Genomic DNA, 20,982 nt, shown 5'->3' on the forward strand with positions numbered 1-20,982 from the left:
CTGTTCTCACGGCCTCCCCACCACCTCACCACATTCAGCCAGGTCTGCCCGACAGCCAGCCAGCCAGAGGCAGCCAGCTACCGTGCCCGCAGGGCCGTGCTCCTCACTGCAGGACCCTTCCCCACATCTCAATGGACTCAGCGAGGGCACCTCCGCCCACACCCACCCCCACTGGTCCCCGGTGTCTACACCACATGAGAAAACTTGTTCTGCCAGGGATGACAGCCACCTGAGGGAAGTCCTGTCCGCTCCCACCTGTTTACCTACCTCAGCACCTTCGACGGCCACCAGCTTCACACAGCTGAGCACCAGCCCCACAGCAGATGGACTAATTACACCATTCAGCTCAATTCTAAAAGCCACACTCATCGACGGACAAGCAAAATTATGGGACCTCATTTTAAGTGTAAACGTGCAATTTGCAGTTCAAGAAGAATGTCTTGCGGGACAGGTGTGTGGGTCAGAGAGGGAGAGTGTCAGGCACTCCCAGGGGCCCCCCAGCCCAGCCCAGGCCCAGAGCCTTCCCTTCCTGCCTAGTCCTACCTGTGGTGGCCATCACTGCAGCCGCTGCAGCTTCCAGCACCCCCCATCGGCACCCCCAGCAAACAGGGGACTAAAGAAACACACGAAGAACTTAGAAAGGAAAGGCTGTGGCCTCTCCCTCAGGCTGGAAAGGGCCTTCTGAGATAGGGAGTCCAGAGACAAGGGATAAGCTGGGCTGCGGAGGGGACCCAGAAGGGCTGAGAGCGTGCATCAGGAGGCCCTATAAGGGCAGCCCACGCAGCCAGTGGCTGAACTCTTACCCTAGAGCCCTGTGGGGTTGCTGGGCTCACCTCCACTGACGGTGGCGACTACAGTTCGGTCTGCCCTGTCCTGAGGGCACTCTGTGGAGAAGCCACACTGACAGGCAGAGGGTCTGTGTGTGACAACTGCGTATGAGGCGCCGTTCCCCTGCCCCAGGGGAGACAGGAGGGCTCGACTTAGATGTTTATAACTGTTCCCTTGGCACTTTCCCTGTCCGGCTTTGTTCTGTTGCGTGCAACTGTTTCTGTGACCACCCACCGTCCACCCAAATGTGACATCAAATAGTGGCTGCAGCAGGAACCAGGTCCAGGTGCCCACGGCTCCCCTCGCCCCATGCTGGCATCCAGCAGGGGCACCCAGACTGCAAGGCAGCCCCATGTCAGCTCTCTCCTCCGTTGAGCCTGGCTGGCAGCCTCTGCCTATGACTTTACAAAGCAGAGAGAGAAGTGATGGGGCCCATCATTGCAACCCCAATCCCTGCCGGCTGTGTGGGAACCCACTCCATGGAAAAGTGTCGCTATCCCGGTGAGCCCAGGCCAGGCTTAGAAGCAACATTCCAAAGACACTGGGTAAAGCTGGAGGGGCACGAAGGTTCCCCGAGAGCACATCCAGCCCAGCCCGCAGCCTACGGCCCCCACGGCTGTCCAGTGACCACAGCTCTGTCACTGCCACAGGATTCCTTGTGGCAGACTCTGTGCAACCCTCTCCCCCCTTAAGTTATAGGACACTCCCCGAGGATTCTCTCCTCCTCCCTGCCCCCTACACACACACACACACACACACACACGCGCGCGCGCGCGCACGCACGCACACGCACACATTCTCAGAGGGGTAGGTGGGGAGCCAGCCTCCCGTCCTCTCCGAGCATCTCTGGCACAGACTCCAGAGCCTCAGCCCCCCTCATCCAGCACTGTCACATGCCCTTCCCCGCTGTCTCCACACCTGACCAGCATGTCCACTGTCACCCCCCATCAGAGAGGTTTGCTCCACCAAGCCGAGGGCTCTATTTTGTTCACAGCTGGTTCCCCAGGGTTACAACAGCTGCTGGCACATAGCAGGCGCTCTATAAATAGCCTGAGTGAGTGAGTGAGTGAATGATGCCGGCTGTTGCGCTGGGATGAGGCACTCACTGCTGGCTCTCTGGGCTCTGCCTACTGAGCTCCAGGAATCCTGCCAGTGCGCTCTCAGATTGGTTCCCCTCCCTCCTATGATTCTGTCAGAGAGAGAGAGAGAGAGAGAGAGAGAGAGAGAGAGAGAGAGAGAGAGAGAGAGAGAGAGAGAGAACTAATTGCACAGGACAATAAAAGTCATAAGAGTTCAGGAAGGGGAGAAATTACCCAAGCTCAGGGACTTAAAAGGATCTGGGTTGATAGTTTATGCACAATTAATTGTGCTGCCGCCCTTCTCTAGCCAGTGACCAAGGCTCTGGGGGGAAAGGACAAAGGCAGTGAGCAGGAAAATGAGCTGTTCTGCCGGGGATGGAGAGGGAGGGGACAACCACAGAGAGTGGACTGGCCATGCAGAGGCCCTCGTCTGCCACCCCCGACTGTCCTGCAGGAACCAGCCTTTTCTGCTGGGGAGGCTGGAGCCTCAACACCCTCTGCCCGTTTACTCACCCATGACCTGCTACATCCCCTCCTCCCCCACCTCCCTGGGCTCTCCTCTACAGAGAATGTGAAAGGTCACCGAGGCCTTTTCACACTTCCCTCCCCATCCCTGGCCCAGACAGACACATACACACGGGCGTTTTCGTTTGACTTTGATGTGGGTTGCTGGCCAGCAGTGCAGAGTGGCTGCAGGTACGTGCTGTTGTGTTTACCAGATGTACACGTGCAGTGGCGATCATTCAAGAGCCTGGTAACTCACACTCCTGGGAGTCAGACCCAGGGATGAAAGGTGGGGGGTAAGAGTAGGAAGAAAGAGAAGAAATAAGGTGCTGGAGGCTCGGGAAGGGGAGGTACTCGACTTTGAGAAGTCGCAGCCTAAGTATCAGACCCTCCCCGGAGCCACTGTCAATTGGAGTGGCTGATGGCTTCTAGATCTGGCTCTGCCGCTAGCCAGCCTGTGACCTCTGGCAGGGCCCTTGGTTTCCCGAGCTGCAAAATGCAGGAGTTGTCCATATGAGCTGGATGGAGCTTTCTATTCCCCTACAGGGTCAAGTATTACTAAAGCATCAAGGCAGGCTGCCTGTATCCTGACGGATGGACCAGGAGCCAGAAGCCAGGACAGATGGTGGAGACTGGGTCGCCTCCGGCAGCGGGTGAGGACCACTACACTGAGGACCAGAGGCGAGGCCCCCAGCCTGTCTTGGACACTGTGTGCCTTGGCCAACTCAGCCTTCCTGGGGTCCCTTTCCCCATCAAAGAAGGGGTAAATCCCTTTCTTCCATCTGCTTGGGTCTAACATGGGATTCTGAGTGGATGGACCTGTGACCCCAGAGGGTGGGTAGCAGAGGAGAGGTGGGACGTGCCCCCACTTCAGAGACATGAAGAAAATGCAAGATAAGGAGCGAGTGAGCAAAACAACACCGTCAGCATGCCTGCAAGGTGCCCCATGCAGAGGACAATGTGGAAAGAGGTAGCCGGAGGGCAAAGGCAGGAGACAGAGAACAGCCTAGAACAGCTGGGCCTTCAACTTGCCCGGACCTGGGTGGCTGGTCACTAGCCCTGATGACGAAGGGACCCCCACAACAGGAGTCTGGCTGTCCTCCTTGATGCCAACCTCAAGAAGGCACATGAATCACGTAGCAGAGTTCATGAAAGTGATGGGAATACGAGAAAGAAGAGCGTGCCTTCTCATCCTCCACCTGCCTCCCTGGCCCAGCAGTTCTAGGGGGGACACGTCGCCCCCACCAGGGTACAGCAGTGTGCCACAAGGTGTCTGAAGCCACGACACAAAACATGGCGCCTCTTCTGGAAGCCTGCTTTATCCCATGGTAATTTCAACACGCTCACATGTAAAGGAGCAAATGCTAAGTTCGAATAATTTTTGGAAGAAAACATGGGCTTCAAAATATGTTATGCCTGCCCTGGCAGGCCCCACGTCTTGGATCTGGGAAGCCAGCACTGCTCCAGGGGAAAGAAAGCAGATGGGAGAATGAGAGCAGGTAGTAAGGTAATGACCTTAAACCCTCAGGAAAGGAAGGCAGCAGGCGCCCATCGGGCAGCCTCAGCCCCGTGAGAACCAGCCCCAGGAATTAGCACCCCGGGCACGGCTCCCGCCTGCTGGCTCCAGCTCCGCCGCCCAGAAAGCAGCCCTCCGTGCCAAGGCCGAGCCCCGATGCCAGGCTGCAGGGCACGTGGGGAATACCAACTCCCTCACACTCAACCCACTTAAGAGCTGGACAACTACCACCAGCCAACCCGAGCATGGCTGCTAAGATCTGAGCCAGGAGGTGGAGTGAGGGGAAGGGAGAGCTGACAAATCCCTGGACAGAAGCCAGAAACCCTACGGACACTTCAGAGCAACAGGTTACGGGGGCCCGGGGCCCAACGGAGAGGGGTATGTGTGCCTGCCGGCACGCAGGCAGGAGCGGGGAGGAAAGCACCAGAAAAGCAAGAAAAAGAGAAGAAATATCCACACACAGAAGAGAGGAGGAAAAAGACCAAAAGAATGGGGAAGGCAGGGACCCCAGAAGGGAAGGAGCAACAGAAACTATCAAGGGAGAGGGAACAAAGCGGGAGAGAGGAGAGATGCTGTGAGGGAGGGACCGGAGAGACGTACGAGGCAGACACCCAGGGTGGGGAGAGACACGAAGCCTGGAAGACACACCCTCCCACACATTTCCATGAATACATGGGTCTGTACACACATGCATACACGTGAGCACGTACGTGTACACACGTACGAGCCTGGCAGCTTCTGGAACGCTCTGAACCAGTCTATGCAGGGATGGGAGCAACTTGGAAGATTCAACTCCATATTTCACACAAGAGCAAACTGAAGCCCAGAGAGGGGCAGTGACTTGCCCAAGGTCCCACAGCTATTTGCTGTCAGAGCCTAGACTCAGAGCCAGGCCTCCTGACCTGCAGTCCTACAAGTTCCACAGCACCGCACAGTTCTTAAGGGCCAAAGCAAAACCCCCTGTCCGCTGGGGCTGACTCTCACACCCGAAAGTTGTGAGGAGCATCCTCACAATGGCCAAGGGGTCCTCACTCAAGGAAAAGCTCTTGAAGACAAACACACCGTTTCCCTCCCTCCAGCTTCTTGGAATGTCCTGACAATCTGGCCCAGATGAAAAACAACGAGAGTAGAATGGGATCTCACATTAAATTCGATTCTACGAAGATCTTCAACACAGACCCGGTAAGAAGGCAGAATATGTATTATTGTTCCATTTCACAGATGAGGAAACAGACTCAGGGTAACCGACCTGTCCAGGGTCACGGGGCTAGTAAGTAGTGGAGCTGACCCCTCAACCGGGGCCTGTGTTTACTACACACACCTCTACAGACGCCTCACCCCGGAGCACTGTCTTCTCTCCCCCTAGGATGCCCTCTGCCCCCCTCACCTGCCTTTTAAGGGGGGAAAGCAGAGGGGCCATCGCCCACCCCAAGCCCTGGAATCCCCATTCCCAGCTCCGACCCTTCCCTGGCAGGGCAGGAAGCAGAGGTGGGGAACCACACACAGCAGGGCCTACTCGAGGGCAGCTGCGCTCTGGCTGCCCACCTGCTGTTCCCCTGCCCGCTCTCCCGCAGAGAGCACCCACCGGAGCGCTTCTGCCCATCCCAGGGCGTCTCATTCAGACTCACAAACACAGACTGAGTGCGTTTAGGACAACAGCTGAGGGCTGTCATCACAGGGCCCGGAGTGCACACGGTGGGTTCCCTTAATTAACGGGGCACATTCAGAAGTCTCAGAGCAGGAGTGGCTGAGCAGACGGGCAGAACCAGCTCATGTCCTTGGGGATCTCTCTGTGTAACGGTGATCCGTGAACTGCCACCCAGGGTGGCCTGCACAGACCAGAGCTCCGAGTTCTATCCCTTTGACTGTTCTGGGAAGATGTAGCTGTATCCTGCCTCTGACGTCAAACTCGAACCGAGGTATTCCTGCTTCCAACATCATCCATTATAGCTCCATAATCCACCTACCCATCTAAAGTTTTGAAAGCTATTTAATATTGCGGTTTATACTTCCTCTTGGAGGCATAAATGGAGTAGCAATTATGCGCACAGTCAATCCTTCTGTCTTAAGGTTTTGCCTCTTTTAAGCTCCAAGGTCCCCAGATTTTCATTTTAGAACATCAAAAGTCACAGGATTATTTCTCCCACTTGCACTTTTATTGATTCCAGACAGCATGTCTCCAAATGAGTCCTGAATTCTATTCTTGGTCTGTGTTCACACACTAACCCCGGCCCCATAAAGTCCTGCCTGTCCAGGGCCAGATGACCCGAGGGGCCCACACCACAGGGAGCTGCCTGCAGGGAAAGCCAGGGCACTTTAAAGACCTGCTACTCGGAGGTCTTTGCCCCAGATTTGAATTCGACCTCCTCTGTGAAGTTTTCCTCAACCTTTCCAACCTTCGTTCCAGGCAGAACGAAGTGACTAATCACCTGGCCGGGTGTCTGCTTCCTCTCCTCCTTGCACACAGCGCTCCTCGAGGACACTGTTAGCCATGTGTGTCCCTCAAAGCACAGAGTAAGTGCTCGGGAACGTCTGCTGAATGGACCCAGATGGATGGCACAGCTAAACGAAGCTCTTCCGCCCACTTCTGCCACCTACAAGCCTGATGAGAACTCCCTGTGATGAGGCTCTGTCAGCTTGGCAGGACTGATGTCATCTTCGGGTATGGAGATTCCAAAGCACCCTGTCCCCTCTAATAGGCTTTAGTACTTTGCCAGTCACACAGATCACGCCTGGTAAAATATGGGAGACAGAGACACACCTGGAAGATAAGCACACTTCCAGACCAACTATGAACTAGAAGTAACCAACAGCTACAATCTCGCTAACTGTCTAGTGAGCCGTCTGTTCCATTTCGCTGGTGTTTGAATCAACTGGGAGGCGTGAGGCCAGACAGGCACGTGTGTGTGTACATGCGCGCACATACACAAACACAAACACACACACACACACACACACACACACACTCACACACCCTACAGCAAACACCGACTGGCTAAGACTTCTCCTGGTCTCATTCAGTGCTTTGTCAAAATATGAATCTCCTTCAATTCTCTCCAACGATGGGCAGGACCAGCTTGAGGCTATCAACTTATAAAACTGTTGTGTCCCAGAAGTTCATTTGCAAAATAGCCACTTAGAACTCAGAATAAAGACGAAGAAGATTGCACTGGAGTGGAGCCCATAAAAGCTCACTGAACCCCACAGGGTAGTAGCAGGGCGTGTGACTCGGGCAAAGACAGAGACAGTAAAGGTTACAAAGATCTTTATGGGCCATGCAGGAAAAGAACTGCCTCTTTTCCCAGGAGAGCCCACCTCATCCCCGTACTAACAAGACTGACATACCGCCCATGCTCCTCTCCTCTCCTCTTCCCAAGCCCACACTCCCGATAAACCCCAAGTCCAGGTGAGGAGTGGCTGCACTCAGCGGCTCTGGAAACACCTCCTGTCCTTGTCAAAAGGACATGTAAATGCTGGCATCCACCAAGTGCAGTGCAGTGCCTTGCGTGCAGCCAGTGCTCAACAAACGTGCAACGAATAAACCTATTCTTCCCGACCTTTTCCATATGTTTCACGGTCTGTGTGTCTTTGCTCTGTTTTTGCCGATCTATGCCCAACTGGGAGTTAATTATGTGACAAAAGGTGTGTGTATGGAAATCCCAGCAGCAAAAGCACTGAACACAGGGAGATGTGGCAATTACTCCTAATGACTGAAAGGAAAGGGAAGCTGAGCACACCGTGGACTCAAAACTCCCAAACTCAAAAGCATCAGAGGAATTCGAGCAAGAGCCCCCTTCGCCACACTCAGGAGCAGCTCTCCCTCCCACGGGCCGGCGCTCGATTCTGCCACCGCAACACCGACAAGGAAGTCTCCGGGAGGGGCAGGCGAGGCAGGAGGAGAAGTAGCTCACAGCATCATCATCAGGACGCGTGGGGGTAGGGACGCAGGCCAGAGGAGAGAGCCGGAAGGACTGAGCCACCTGTTCAGGACTGACACATCTAATGGAGCCACCTTGGAGCCAAGGCAACAGACAGGTCGTCAGCTGGCTCCACCGCTTTTGCACCGTGGGCACTGGAGACCTCTATTAAGGGCCCGGGCTACAGGCAAAGCCCACAGTTCTTGCTGCAGACCCCCCCACCCAATAAGCAAGCCCCCCGAGTGGCCCTGGAAATCATCTTGCCTCTTTGGGCACCAAGGCCCCCTCTGCCACCCACTGAGAAGGCAAAATCAAGTGACACATGACAACAGAAAAAAGTAAAAGCACTACGGAAGAGGGAAGAAGAGGGGTGGGGCCGGAAAGACAGGAGCGGGAGCCACACCTGCCCCTCCTCCAGCCCACGGCGGTCCTGCAGCATTGCTGGGCCGGGGAAGGGGGGCGGTCCTTCTGCAGCCATCTCTCCATCACATCCCCTCTCCCAGAGTATCAATCAGGAACAATTCCCACCCCACCCACCAGAGCCCACGCCCGGCCCTCCAGCCACCATACCCCACATCCCCAGGACATACCCACAGTCCACCCAGCAGATGGTGCCTTGTCCTTTCACTGCCTGGGCCACAGTAGACAATAACCTGAGATGACTTTCAGCTGCAGCCTCTGTGAAAAAACAAAAAAAACATCTGTGCCCAAGTGCACCACGGCCTCCCCTGCCATCTTCCCTCAGGGGCAGGGAAGGACAGAGACCAGTCCTAGAGGTGAGGTCCTGAGCACCAGTTAGAACGCCGTCCCTGTGGCAACGGTTCTGTAAGAACAGCCCAGCTCTTCTCAGAAAGCTCTGCTCCCGCCATCCTCACAGATGCAGAACCCTAACCCTAACCCTAACCCTAACCCTAACCCTAACCCGCCTTCAAGCCACACCTCATGCCTCACTCTTCCCAGAATCTCTCGGCCGGATCCTCAACTTCCAGTAGAATCTCTGACTCATTACCATTCTGGGACACATTTTGAAAATTCTATAACCGAACAATTACAATTCTATAACTAAGGGGGACCGAGTCTGCTGATTCCACACTGGTCTGCCCTGGTGCCCAACCTGGGAGCTGACAAGGGAGGGACCAGACCCTTCCTTCACTTGTGCGTCACACACTCACCTAGGGACTCGGTACAACGTGGTGATTTAATGAGGTTTACGTGTGACACTAGTCTCTGATGGACTGATACTAAATGTACCTGAGTCACTTTCACGGCCCTCTTTCCCAGCACTGGCAGTACCTTGGGGGACAACCGCAGGACCGTGGACTGCGCCTCGGGGCCGGGCGGATGAACATGAGAAAGGAAGAGGCTTTGGGCAAAGCCCCTGGAAACTAGGAGGGCGGGTGCTTAGAAACGGGGCCTCTGTGGCCAGGATTTCCACGCTGCCAGCCTGCAGCGGTCCACTGCTGGGCGGCTGTGGCCAGGCTGTCACCTTGCCCCGTCACCCCTGTGAGCTCCCTGGCAAGGGCCTCCACGCAGACACTAAGGAGAGCGCAGGCTGCCTGCCGCCTTCCCCCAGCAGAAACCACAGGACACACTCCACAGCCAAGCAGAAGTGATATGCGAACTAGCTGTCTCCTCAGATCTCCTCTTCTAGTGCGGCTAACGGAAGCTGTCTGTGAACACAAAGCATGCTGAGCCTTTCACGCAGCGAACGGAAAGCATCCCGCAAGAGCCGTGCACGGAGCCACCTGCAGGAGGCCCTCCCAGGAACCCCCCCAGGCCCACAGGAGGAGGGGGCGTAGCCGAGGTGGGAAAGGCCGCCCCCCACCCTTCCAGCTGGGCTCTGGGAGGCAGGGGAGGGAATGTAGAGCCATGTGAAGGCCCTCCCAACACTGCCTTTCAGCCGTGGAAGGGGAGGCACTGGCTGGAAGGGGTGGCGGGGGGGAGAGAAGCCAGTTCCCAGCGCTGCTCCCAAAGCCCCTGGAGGTCCCCAAGTCTCAGGAGCAGGGCTGGGCAAGAGGCAAGGAGGCAAAATCACCCGGCCCGCGACCAGCGGTCCAAAGCAGGCAGGAGCCGGGCACACGGGCAGCACTGAGAGTTCCACTACCAAGAGGCAGAGACAGAGGCTGGGCGACGGCCGGAGAGAAAACAAGAGTGCTCCCAGCCCTGCCTCCGGCCCCTGCAAGCCCTGGTCTGGACACCTCGCCTTCCCACTCTCTCCTTTCCGAATCCTTTCCTGGTGGCGAGCCTCCTGTCGCTGCAGACTCAGAACATCTCTCCGCGCGCTCCAGCAGAGGAAGCGAGACGGAGGCAGCAGCGGGACCAGCTCTACCGCCCACCGGCTGGTGGACCTCAGATCAGGCAGCTGTTCTCTCTGAACTCTAATTCCTCCCTCAACTGGACATTACCCGCAACCTCACAGCAAAGCAGCAAGTGAGAGCGTGTCACACAAGTTCCTGTCAGAGTCCTTCTAAGAAGATGAGCTTATGTGAGAGGACCCACCCAGGAAAGGACCTGAGCGAGTCTCTGGAGGGCACTGACGACCCCCCCAGCTCCGGAAGCAGCCAAGGGGGCTGAGCCACGCTTGTCCAGGGCCCTAGACCCCAGGCCTCAGGAGCAACTCTGCTTTCCCCTTGCCTCAGTTTCCCCCTATTCTCGACAGGAAAGGAATGCTAGTCACATGCTGGGCTCCCAACAACAACCCCGGGGAGTGTGTGCCAGGCCCTGGGAAGGGCAAGCACGTGCCCGGGTGCTTGGAGGATGCAGGCTTCAGGAGGGACACACATCCAAAACATCCATCGGTCCCCCATGCCAATGGGAGTCGAGGATGAGCTGCCAGGGAGAGCTGTGCCCGGAACCAGCCCAGCCACTGGCTACTGCTCCTTCAGGGCACAGAATACTTGGCATCCTTAGGAGCAGCGAAAACACTTAACTCTACTGGAACAGCATCAACAGTCAGACGTTCAAAGTCGCGGCCAAGAGCTGAGCAAACCTCTCTCCATCCGTGATGCCCTCGCCAGCTTCAAGGTCAGAAGAGGCAAACCACTAGTCCTACCCACACTGAAGCCACCCTGTCCTGAGCGTGAAGCCCACTCCAAACTCAGCCTCTTGTTCTGACCCCAGAGCGGGACAGACTGGGGCCAGGCAGGGCCAGGGCTGCCAGCCTGGGTGCGTTGCCCCAAGCCTGGGACCAATTCAGCTGGCGACAGGTTGGCCCAGTCAATTAATCAACAGCTCTGGTGAAGCATGCCCTGGCAGGGCCGGCCGTGCTGTCCAGAGAGCCAGAGCGTCCATGCCAGGTGGTCACTGTCCTCTGTCCTCCTTCACACACACATCCTCTCCCTCCTGAGGTACTGAGGGACTCCAGAGGGCTTTTCCTAAGAAACACTGGTAAAAGGGAACTGAAACGCCCTCTTAGGGATCCAAAAGCAGCAGAACTGACACCCCTGCATCTTCTGACGGACCTTCCCTGAGAGGTTTTTAGTCCCGGGGTCTCTGCCTCCCACTTCTGTCCCCGTTCCTTCCTTTCCATCCCGCCGCATCCCTGACGATGTCCCCAAGGCCAGGAGGGGCACTCACCAGATTTGGAGTAAAGCACCAGTACGTTATTCCGGGTCCTGAGAAGTTTTTTCAAGTCCTTGGGGTCAGAGATTCTCTCGATGAGTGAGGAGAACTTTGTAGAGGACAGCCACGTCGGCAGGACCACCTGGGGATCAAGGAGCCAAGGACCATGAGTCTCAGGTCCCGGCTGAGGCTGCGCAAGAAGGGGTGCCCCAGATGTGCTGCCTCTAGGCACAGTTGCCTTGGGAGGGATAAGGCTCACCCCTCCTTCTCTCAACTCTACACCTGCCTTTCGCCTCATCCCCTCTCCAAATCGCCGCCCCCCCCACAGGGACTCTTCCGGACCACTTCCAGTCGCCAGCTCACCCTTCATCTTTTTTATGAAGCCGTATGGACTGCACAGGTACATAAGCATGCTGCATGGACATTCTTGCCATCCTTTCAATCAAGACCTCTCTGGGAGGTCAATGTCTGTACCCTACACTGCACCCAAACACCACACACTGGAGCAATGTGAAAACTCCATCCCACCTAGCAGCACCAAAGCCCCAAGTCCACAGAGAAGTATGATCACCTCTTAATGTGATCCCGTTTAGGGTGGGAATGGATGGGTGAGGGGTTTTCCACTTTCCCCACTGAGCCAATGATCTCAGGAGATCAGCCAACAAGAAACAAGCCAATTCTCCCAGAGAAAACCCTAAAAAGCCTTGGGCCCTAGAAGTACCAGGCACCTCCGCAGGCATGAAGAGAGGTGGGCTGAAAAGCAGCGGCAGGGAAGGGGAGGTTGTTAAATGTTTGAACAAAGAGCTGTCACACAGCAGATCCCCTCACCCAATCCACACAGCCCCCTGCCTAGCCGGCAGAAAACACAGGGGTTACCATCTACAAAGACTGAATAAGGAAAGCTCTGCCAGGAGACACCAGGCAAAGGTGGGAGGGAGTATGGACAAATTGAACCTAGAGATCACCCATCTCCCCTAAGCCCCTACCCCCCAGCATCTCCCTTCCCTTTTCCAGAATGTTGCCAATCTGATCCCCCCCAAGCAGGTTAGAGAATTTTTCTCTAGGTTAACTGAGGAGCATAAGAAAAACAACCAAAAGACAGTGATTTGGAGACTCTTCCAATGAAACAGCTGACTTCCCATTCAAATACCCACTGTGAGGCCCTCCCAGTAAACAAGTGCCCTCCACCCCCTCACCACACTCAAGAGTCTGCAACCCACAGCCCATGTCTTGATCTTCATTACACACAGATAACCAAGATTCACCAGACGTCTGAGGGAAGCCCTCAACACAAAGACAGAGATGAGAACAAAACAATGGAAAGATGAAACTTAAAAAGAACAGAAGAAAACAACTAAAATTATTATCCTCAGAGAAATAAAATGGTGCATCCATAAGACAAGAATAGAATGCTATGAAAAAGGAATAGTCAAAGAGAATGATGAAAACCTCTTAGAAAGTAAAATCCTTGCAGAAATAAAATATTTCAATAGGGCTGAAGGTAGAACTGAAAAAACTCCTAAAAAACAAAAAGATCAAGAAATAAAAAGCAGAAGAACAAGATAAGACAAATAATAGGTATTCACTAAGTGCAAGAGCCAAATTAAAGGAACTAAAGAAAAAGAAGAAAACAGGAAAAGAAATTATCAAGGAAATAATTCAAGAAAATATCCCAGAACTGAAGGATGTTGAGTTCCAGGTGAGAGGGCCCAACATCACCAATAAAAAAAAGACTCTCACCAAGTACATCACTGAAAATTTTCAGAACACTGCTGACAAAGAGGAGATTCTGAAAGTTCCAAAGGGAAAAAAAACAAAACAAGAAAACCACCACACGCAAAAGATCGGGGTCAGAACTGGCATAGGACATTTCATCAGCACACCAAAAGACAATGAAGCACTGCCTCCACAATTCCCCAAGTAACATGATTTCCAACTGGAATTCTATAACCAGCCAAACTACCTGTCAATTGTGAGTAGAGATTGACTCAGACAGACTTAAGGTCTCAGATGTGAAAAATTTACCACCAAATCTCCCATTCTCAGGAAGCAACTGGAACTCATGCTCTACCAAAACAAGAAATAAAAAATGAGAAAGACATGGAACCTAGGAAACAAAGGATCGAACAGAGGAGAGAGGCAAGAAGTACCATGTTGATGGTGAAGAGAAGTCCCAGAACAAACGTCCTGGCCCCATGGAGCAACCAGCCCAGAATGGAACAAGGACAGAGGACAGAGGAACGTGGTCAATAAGAAGAGGCAACCACAGATTATCCTATATGCTTGATCTTATAGATCAGTTAAATAATCTGACGAAAGTCACACAGCTAATAAGAAGCAGGTCCAGCATCTGAACCCCAGTCTCTCTATTTGACCCCAGGCCCTCTCATGCCACTGCCTCTTTGTAGCCAGAAGTCTCGCATTGAGTCTGAGCTCTACCACTCAATAGCTAAGATGCCCGGGCAACATCACTCAATCTTTCAGACGCTTAGTGCTTCGCATCTGATGTGGAGAAAATGATACCTCCCTCATGGGACAGCTGTGAGGATGAAATGGGGTAACTTATCGAAAATGCTTTATAAATCATAAAGCACTCTAATAGGATCAGTTACCGTAATATATAATACAAATTTCCATCTCAGCAGAGTAGGAGATGGAAATGTGGCCATATTTTAGTGTTTCTAAATATAATCTGCCATTGGATGCAACTTTACCCTTCTCTCCAGGGTAAAACCATCAGGAGGAGCTGTCCAAGAATGATTTCTCCCTTATTCTGCCCCAGCAGGGCAGTGCATGATGCCTGAGGACCCCCTGCCCTCATGCGGCGACCTTGAGAGCTCACCAAAAAGCTCATTCCACCTTATTATCACGTTATTCCATTGCTCCCAGGGAGCTAACGCACTTTAGACTAAAAGGTCCATAGCACAGTGCACATGGTTAAAGGAAAAAAATAAAAGAATCTGTTGGACACTGCTGTTTTAAATCCTCAAATAACCTGGTCAGTCAGAAAAACAATTACCCTTGCCCAGTGCCTCAGGACTCTGACCCGAAGAGCAGCTCTCCTGAGGCTGGCCGGCACCTGCACTTCTGGACAGGGGAGCAGGAAAGGGGAAGGGAGGGCAGGCCCAGTGCCCACCTGCCTGGGTAGCACGGCAGGGTAGAGCTGGGCCAAGCGACAGCAAAGTGTCTACAGCAAAAACCACAAGAGCACCAAGTTTCAAGGCTTATCCACAGCTTCCTTCCTAGAAAGCCCAGCGAGTCCCTCAGGTCATCTAACCAACAGCCACTCTCAGAGTAAACAAACCACTTTTCAGCCAGCCACCAAAGCCTCTGAGCCAGTGTTCACCCTCACACAGCAGAGAACTTCAGCTCTGCCAGAAATACAATGATGCTGGGGGCTTAAACTCACGGTCTGCGGCCGGCCTGGTTAAGAACCCTTTATGGAGGGCTTCCCTGGTGGCGCAGTGGTTGAGAGTCCGCCTGCCGATGCCGGGGGCATGGGTTCGTGCCCCGGTCCGGGAGGATCCCACATGCCGCAGAGCGGCTGGGCCCGTGAGCTGTGGCCACTGGTCTTGCGCGTCCGGAGCCTGTGCTCCGCAACGGGAGAGGCCACAACAGCACCGCGATGAAGAGTGGCCCCCACTCGCCACAACTGGAGAAAGCCTTCGCACAGAAACGAAGACCCAACACAGCCAAAAATAAAAAAAAAAAAAAAAAAAAAAAGAACCCTTTATGGAGGGTCCATCTCCTCTTCATCTCGTCCCATCCCTATTCCACCCCCTAGACTAGGAGCACCTGGCCCCTTGAAAGCCCTGTTTGTCCAGCATAATAAACATGACAAACACACTGGCCGCCACACTCTTGAGCTTTGCAGAGGTGCCCTGCTGGGAGCATGTTACAAGGTAAGTCCATGACAGCTCTCAGGAGACCCAGAGGGACCACGGAAACCAGACAGACCTAGGGCAGTCCAAGAGGGTCTGGGCTGGAGAGTGGTGGGAGAAGGCAGATGGGGCCAGGCTGGGGTGGAGGGTGGGGTATTCAAAGCCTGGCTCAAGAGCCCCTTCTGGCCCCATCTCAGACTGGACAGTCGTCAGAAGGCTGGAGTGAAGGGACCTGCTGGGTGGCTGCCCAAGTGGAGCGAAATGGGTTAATCCAAGAGCCTCAAGGGAAAAACAACAGAACTCAATGATTATTCATATGTAAGCGAGGAAGAAAGAGAGTAGAGGCTAAAATGACCCAAGGATTCTGTGCTCAGAAATGGAACAAGAACCAAAACTGGAAGAACTGGGAAGCAGCAGCAGCAGAAGAGGCTTCTGTCTTATGTTGAGGAAGGTGATAATAAGCTTGGGTACAGACATGTGGACAAGACGCCCCAATGCAGGTGTCCTCCAGGCTGGAGAGTGAGCCTCAAGGTCAATGAAGTCTCAGGGGTCAGGGTCCAGGGGAAGAAGTCAGGAAAACCCTCAGCTGAGGAGGAGGAGGAAGGACCAGGAGAAAGGTGGGAAGAAGGTAGGAGGTACCACAGACCTGGTACCTGGTCAACACAGACCAGGGAGGAGACACACAGGAAATCAGGTGTGATTTGCAGGTGAAGGTCAGGGCCAAGTCCCCAGGGATGTTCTGAGAGCATTCTGGTGATGGGAGGCCGGCCGGAAGCCAGGCTGCAGAGAGAAGCACACCCCACGCAGCGGGGAGCACAGGCGGCCGCAGGGTCGGGAGAAGGATGGGCTGTCTCCACCTAAGACAGGGAGCTGCATGGACGTTTGTGGGCACTGGAGAGGATTTGAAAATTTGGGAACAAGAGGAAAATAGGATAGGTAGGTCCAGGGGGAACTAGGGGGAACCAGGGGACTTTGGTGTGCAAAGAGCTAAGATGCTCAGTGTAAGATCCCTGAGAGAGGAGGGGGAAAGGCCCTTGTGTCTGGCCTTAGACAGACCCTCACCTTAGCAAGCAACCACAGGGGCAAAGGGAGCGAGGCCCTTTCCTCCCTCCCCTAACCCCAAGGGGACTCTCCTCCGGCCACTTAACATTCTCCTTTCTCCTCCACTTCAGTCGATTTTAACCTTTCCAGTGTGCACGCTCCTTCCTTTCCTTAAGATACAGCTCCAGTAAGCCTTGGGTCTCCTTGCCAAGAGCCTTCCTGCAGACTTCATAAGGCACAACCCACAAACCTTGCTAACAACAACTAAGGCGACTATAACAACATTAATGATGCACAAACTCTCTGCTTTGTCAAGTCCTCGGAGGGGATGCGGCAATGTTTGAGAAGGAAGCCAGCCACCTTCCGAGCCAGCCATGGAACTGTTCCTGGGTTCCGCAGGCTCTTTACATTCTAAGTCTTTCCCTTTGGAGGTAGAGGAGAGGAAAAAAATCCCCTTTGTGCCCTATGCAAACTTCTTCTTTCCCCCAATAATTGTTTTCTTTCTGCCCCAGCCTTAACAGTATTTACATCAGGGCTGAGCTACCCCATGGGCTGGGCTGAGATCCATAAAACCTTTGCCTGGGTGCAGGGCAGAACACTGCCAGGAAGAACGGCTCCCTTCTGCTACTGCTAGGGAATACAGGCCCCCAAAGCCAGGTCCTGCTTGCATCAGAGTCAGTGCCCGTCCCCCCACCCCGCCATCAAAGTACCGGTCCCCCCAGCCTCCAACCCCTGTCATAGTACTACACCCGCCTCAGAACACTGGGCCCCTCCATCAGAGAAGCAGCCCCCTCCACCCTGAGCCCCTTCCCCCATCAGAGTGCAAGGTGCTCTGCAGAGCCCACTCAGGGTGCCTGGCACGAAGTCCTCACCTCCACCCTGGTCCACCACGGCTGCAGGCAATGAGGTCGAGGACACTGACTTCTCCCCCTCACCTTCCAGACTCCCTGCAGTGCTCTCCTAACAGGTTTCTGCCCTGTTCAGGGCCCACCAGACAAATGGTCCTCCAGCCTGGAGGCTCACGCTCCTCTCCTCCCTTTGTGGTTTCCCCACACCCCTTAGACACCACAGAAAGAGCACTGCTTCTGGAGTCAGACAGACCTGGGGTCAAAGCCAGGCACTATCACTTATAGCTAAATGATCTCAGATGTTACGAGTGTCATTTCCCTGCCTATAAAGTGAAGATAATACTGATATCTGCGCGGTTGCAGGGTTGGCTGAGGATTAAAGGAGGGGGAGAAAAGTACATAGAGAACCTAACATAATGCTTGGCACACAGTACACAATCATGGTAATTATCTGTATTAGTACCATTAGTGAGACAAATCACAGAGCAAGGGCAAGAGGAGAAACGGCACCACCTTTTCCTCTCCAGGGCCCTGCCAGCAATCAGGCAAAACAGCACATCCAGGCAGGAAGAAATGCGCACGTACACACATGCAGCATCAAAACCTCAAAGGATCACCCGTCAGCACAGCAACCAACGGGCCACACAGCACATGGAGGACGGTCCTTCCAGGTTTTGTGCCCATTTGCCCCTCACAATAACCTGATGAGCGGGCACTAGCCTCATCCTACAGATGAGGAAACTGAGGCTCAGAGAGGTTAGCTTACTTACCAAGGTCACACACAGTAGGTCAAGTTGCAGAGCTCGGACTAGAGCTCGGGCCTCTCGGGTCCTGGCCAGAGGTGTTTGCTTCCCTCCACCCCACAAGCTCCTTGGACTCGCAGCGACCCAAGTGGACCACCTTCCCAGAAGTACCTCCTTCCCAGGAGCACCTCCTTCCCCAGCCAGGCCCATCAAAGCAGCCAGGAAAAGCCCAAATCTTCCAGAATCCCCTGGCAAGGAGAGTCCCAGCAGGGATTTGCACTAACCCTCTGCTTCCCGCAAGCCTAGAGCACCCTGTTGTCGACCACCCTTCTCGGGACCCTGGGGCAGTCAGCCCAGATCTGCCATTAATCAGAGGTGTGTACAGGGGTCCGGGCTCCCTTCTGCCTCGCTGTCCCTCTAACACACCACACTCACAAGCTCCTCTCTTCACTTAACCTCACCCACCATCACCACCAGCCTAGACATAAAGAGTCATACAATTCTGGAAAATAACAGGGAGAACAGTCCTTGCCACATTACACCCTCAGCTTTAAAAAGCTCCAGATCTCTGGGGCGCATGCCAGCACCCTCACATTCTCTATAGCCCGGGAGGCTGTCTGTCGTTATAGATTCACTATTCAATGCAGATCATGAAGCCAGAGGTATTCTATTATGTCAAAGCAACTTGCTAAAGGAAAAAGAGTTGAAGACAGAAGGTTAACATTACGGAAAAAGGGTGGAGGTGGGACTTGACCTTTTTTGCTCTGTCACCTGAAAAAAGATACCCTTCTAATGTTGGGAGCTGTGAAGAAACTGGTTTAATTTAGTGTAGCCCACATTTTGCTCAAAATAGTTTTGAAATGTCAGAATCTAAGTCTAGACTCTTAGGAAGCTAGTGGTAAAGGGATCCAGGAATAAGGTTAAAAACAGATGACTTGAACCCAAGGTCAGAGAATCCAGCTGGCTGAGTATTTGAGAGCTAGAGGTTTGTTAGAAAGAGTCAGAGACCCAAGTTTTGTGCTGGCTTTGATACTTACTGACTATGTGACCTTGGACAAGCCATGTCTCCTCTCTCCTTTCTCTGTAAAATGAAGGGGTTGAAAGTGATTTCCAAAGTCCCTTCCAATTGTGATATTCTGCAAACCTAGTTTCATGACCACTACCAGAGAAGTACGGTGAGGTAATTACACCTCATGAAGGAACTGCTGAGTTGCCCTGGGCATGTGGCCACCCACATTAAAAGTCAAACCTCTCAGTCCTCCTTGCAGCAAGTGCCCCTGGCATGTAAACAGAAGTGTTATGTGGCAACTTTTAGGAACTGTCCCTCATAGACACCTGGTATAAGTCTTCTTAGCCTCTTCCCCCTTCCTGCTTGCTAGAATTTGGAAAGATGGCTGGAACTCAAGCAGCCACCTTGAGACAATGAGGTAGAAGGACTTGCTAAAAATGTGGAGTTATCAAGATAGAAGGTACCCGGGACCCTGATACCACAGATGGATATACTGGCCCTAGAACACCCCTTTCCAGCTTCTATGCGAGTGAAATAAACAGTCGCTTTAAGGCACTATCATTCTGGGTTTTCTGGCACACATGCAAATAGATCTTGTGTGCCTACTGAAACAAAAGCTTTAACTAGAAAGAAATACTAACATCTGCTCCACTTGGGATATTTCAAATCATTGAATCGTGCATTATACTTTAGATAAACTGTTACAAGGAAGGAGACAGCGAGACTATCAAGGATCTGATTTACTGTGTTCCTCCTAATTACCCGAGTTGCACTATGCCTGTTCCTAACAGTATCTTGGTCACCTGGTGGCAGCAACCCACAAGTGAAGGGAAAATTAGCTAGTAACTCTCCAGTTTCCCCACAACCTCAGCCCTTTACTAGTAAGGGGACCACTGCAGGCCACCAGAAGGCCAGGACATTCCTTGTGGTTCACAGGCTTGAGCTGGGCTGGTTGGTTTCCCAGATACAAGACTCCTCTCAACATTCCTCACGTGCCATTCTCCAGCCTCCAGGTGGCCCTCCAGAGCCAAGGCCTCAAAATCTCCTGAGGCTGCGCAGTACAGAGGAGCCCGGAAGGCTGTGGAAACTAAACATGTTAATACATAGAAATCGGTGTCCTACCATTTCATTTTGGATGGCTCCAATCATTAGAAAGTCAAATTCCTCCCCCTCCCAAGCCATTCTGCCAGCCTATCACACTCTGAAGACAGCAAACACATTCCCTCTTAGGATTCTGTCGGTGAAATTCCCCGACTCCTCACGTGCCCCCAAGCCCCTCACTGTCCTGAATGATCTGCCCTAGACACCGCCATGTTCCTGGTTCCCAATGTGACTGACCCCAAGGCTGGGAGCACGGTGGCAGAGCCTGAAGAGGGTAACGTGCCATATTACACTATAATTTACTTTTGGAAATAAATACCTATGCTTTCATAATTCAAAATATAGGAAATTAATCTCAACACAAATCTTGATTTTTGGATCATGGTTTTCTTAAAAAAACTGAGAAACACCATTAGTGAATCTCTTAAAATACGGCACCCAACTGTCATACAGTGCTGGCAAAAGCCTAAACCAGTACAATTCTTTTGGAAAGCTATTTGGCACAATTAATCAAGTATCTTAAAAGTATTTACGCTCCTCGACTTTGTAACTCCACTTTTGGGAATGTGTCCCGAGGAAATTAGCAGAGATTCTGACACATACATGACTTGCTCGGTCCTACTCATAAGAGTCAAAAATTGTAAACGACCTAAATATTCAACAGCGGGGGAGTGATTACTTAGAGTAAACCACTCAACAGAATAAAACGTGCATTTACATGATGTTTTCAAAGATTGTGCAATGAAAAGATATTTTCTTAATGTTAAGTTTTTAAAAATAGAATTCAAAATGTACATGGTATGATTACAACTATACACAAAATTATGCTCAGAAAATAACTGGAAGAAGAAATGCACCAAAGTAAGGCTTCGTCCTTGTGCGTATTTTTCTAACTTACCATAATAGGCATGTCCAATAGAAATACTTAAAGAAAAAAAATTTACCATCATTTGA

General features: G+C 52.8%; 1 protein-coding gene across 1 annotated transcript in view; it reads right to left on the reverse strand.

Moving 5' to 3' along the window:
• PDIA5 (protein disulfide isomerase family A member 5) overlaps positions 1–20,982 on the reverse strand; it is a 92,781-nt gene that overhangs the window by 59,476 nt on the left and 12,323 nt on the right. The window contains exons 2-3 of the mRNA XM_065876366.1: positions 11,421–11,547; positions 8,435–8,522 (exon numbers count right to left, since the gene is read on the reverse strand). Coding sequence (XP_065732438.1) covers positions 8,435–8,522; positions 11,421–11,547 — 215 coding nt within the window. The remainder of the gene's footprint in view (positions 1–8,434; positions 8,523–11,420; positions 11,548–20,982) is intronic.

This window comes from Phocoena phocoena, chromosome 4 (assembly GCF_963924675.1).
Source record: "Phocoena phocoena chromosome 4, mPhoPho1.1, whole genome shotgun sequence".
Classification (NCBI taxonomy): Eukaryota; Metazoa; Chordata; class Mammalia; order Artiodactyla; family Phocoenidae; genus Phocoena; species Phocoena phocoena.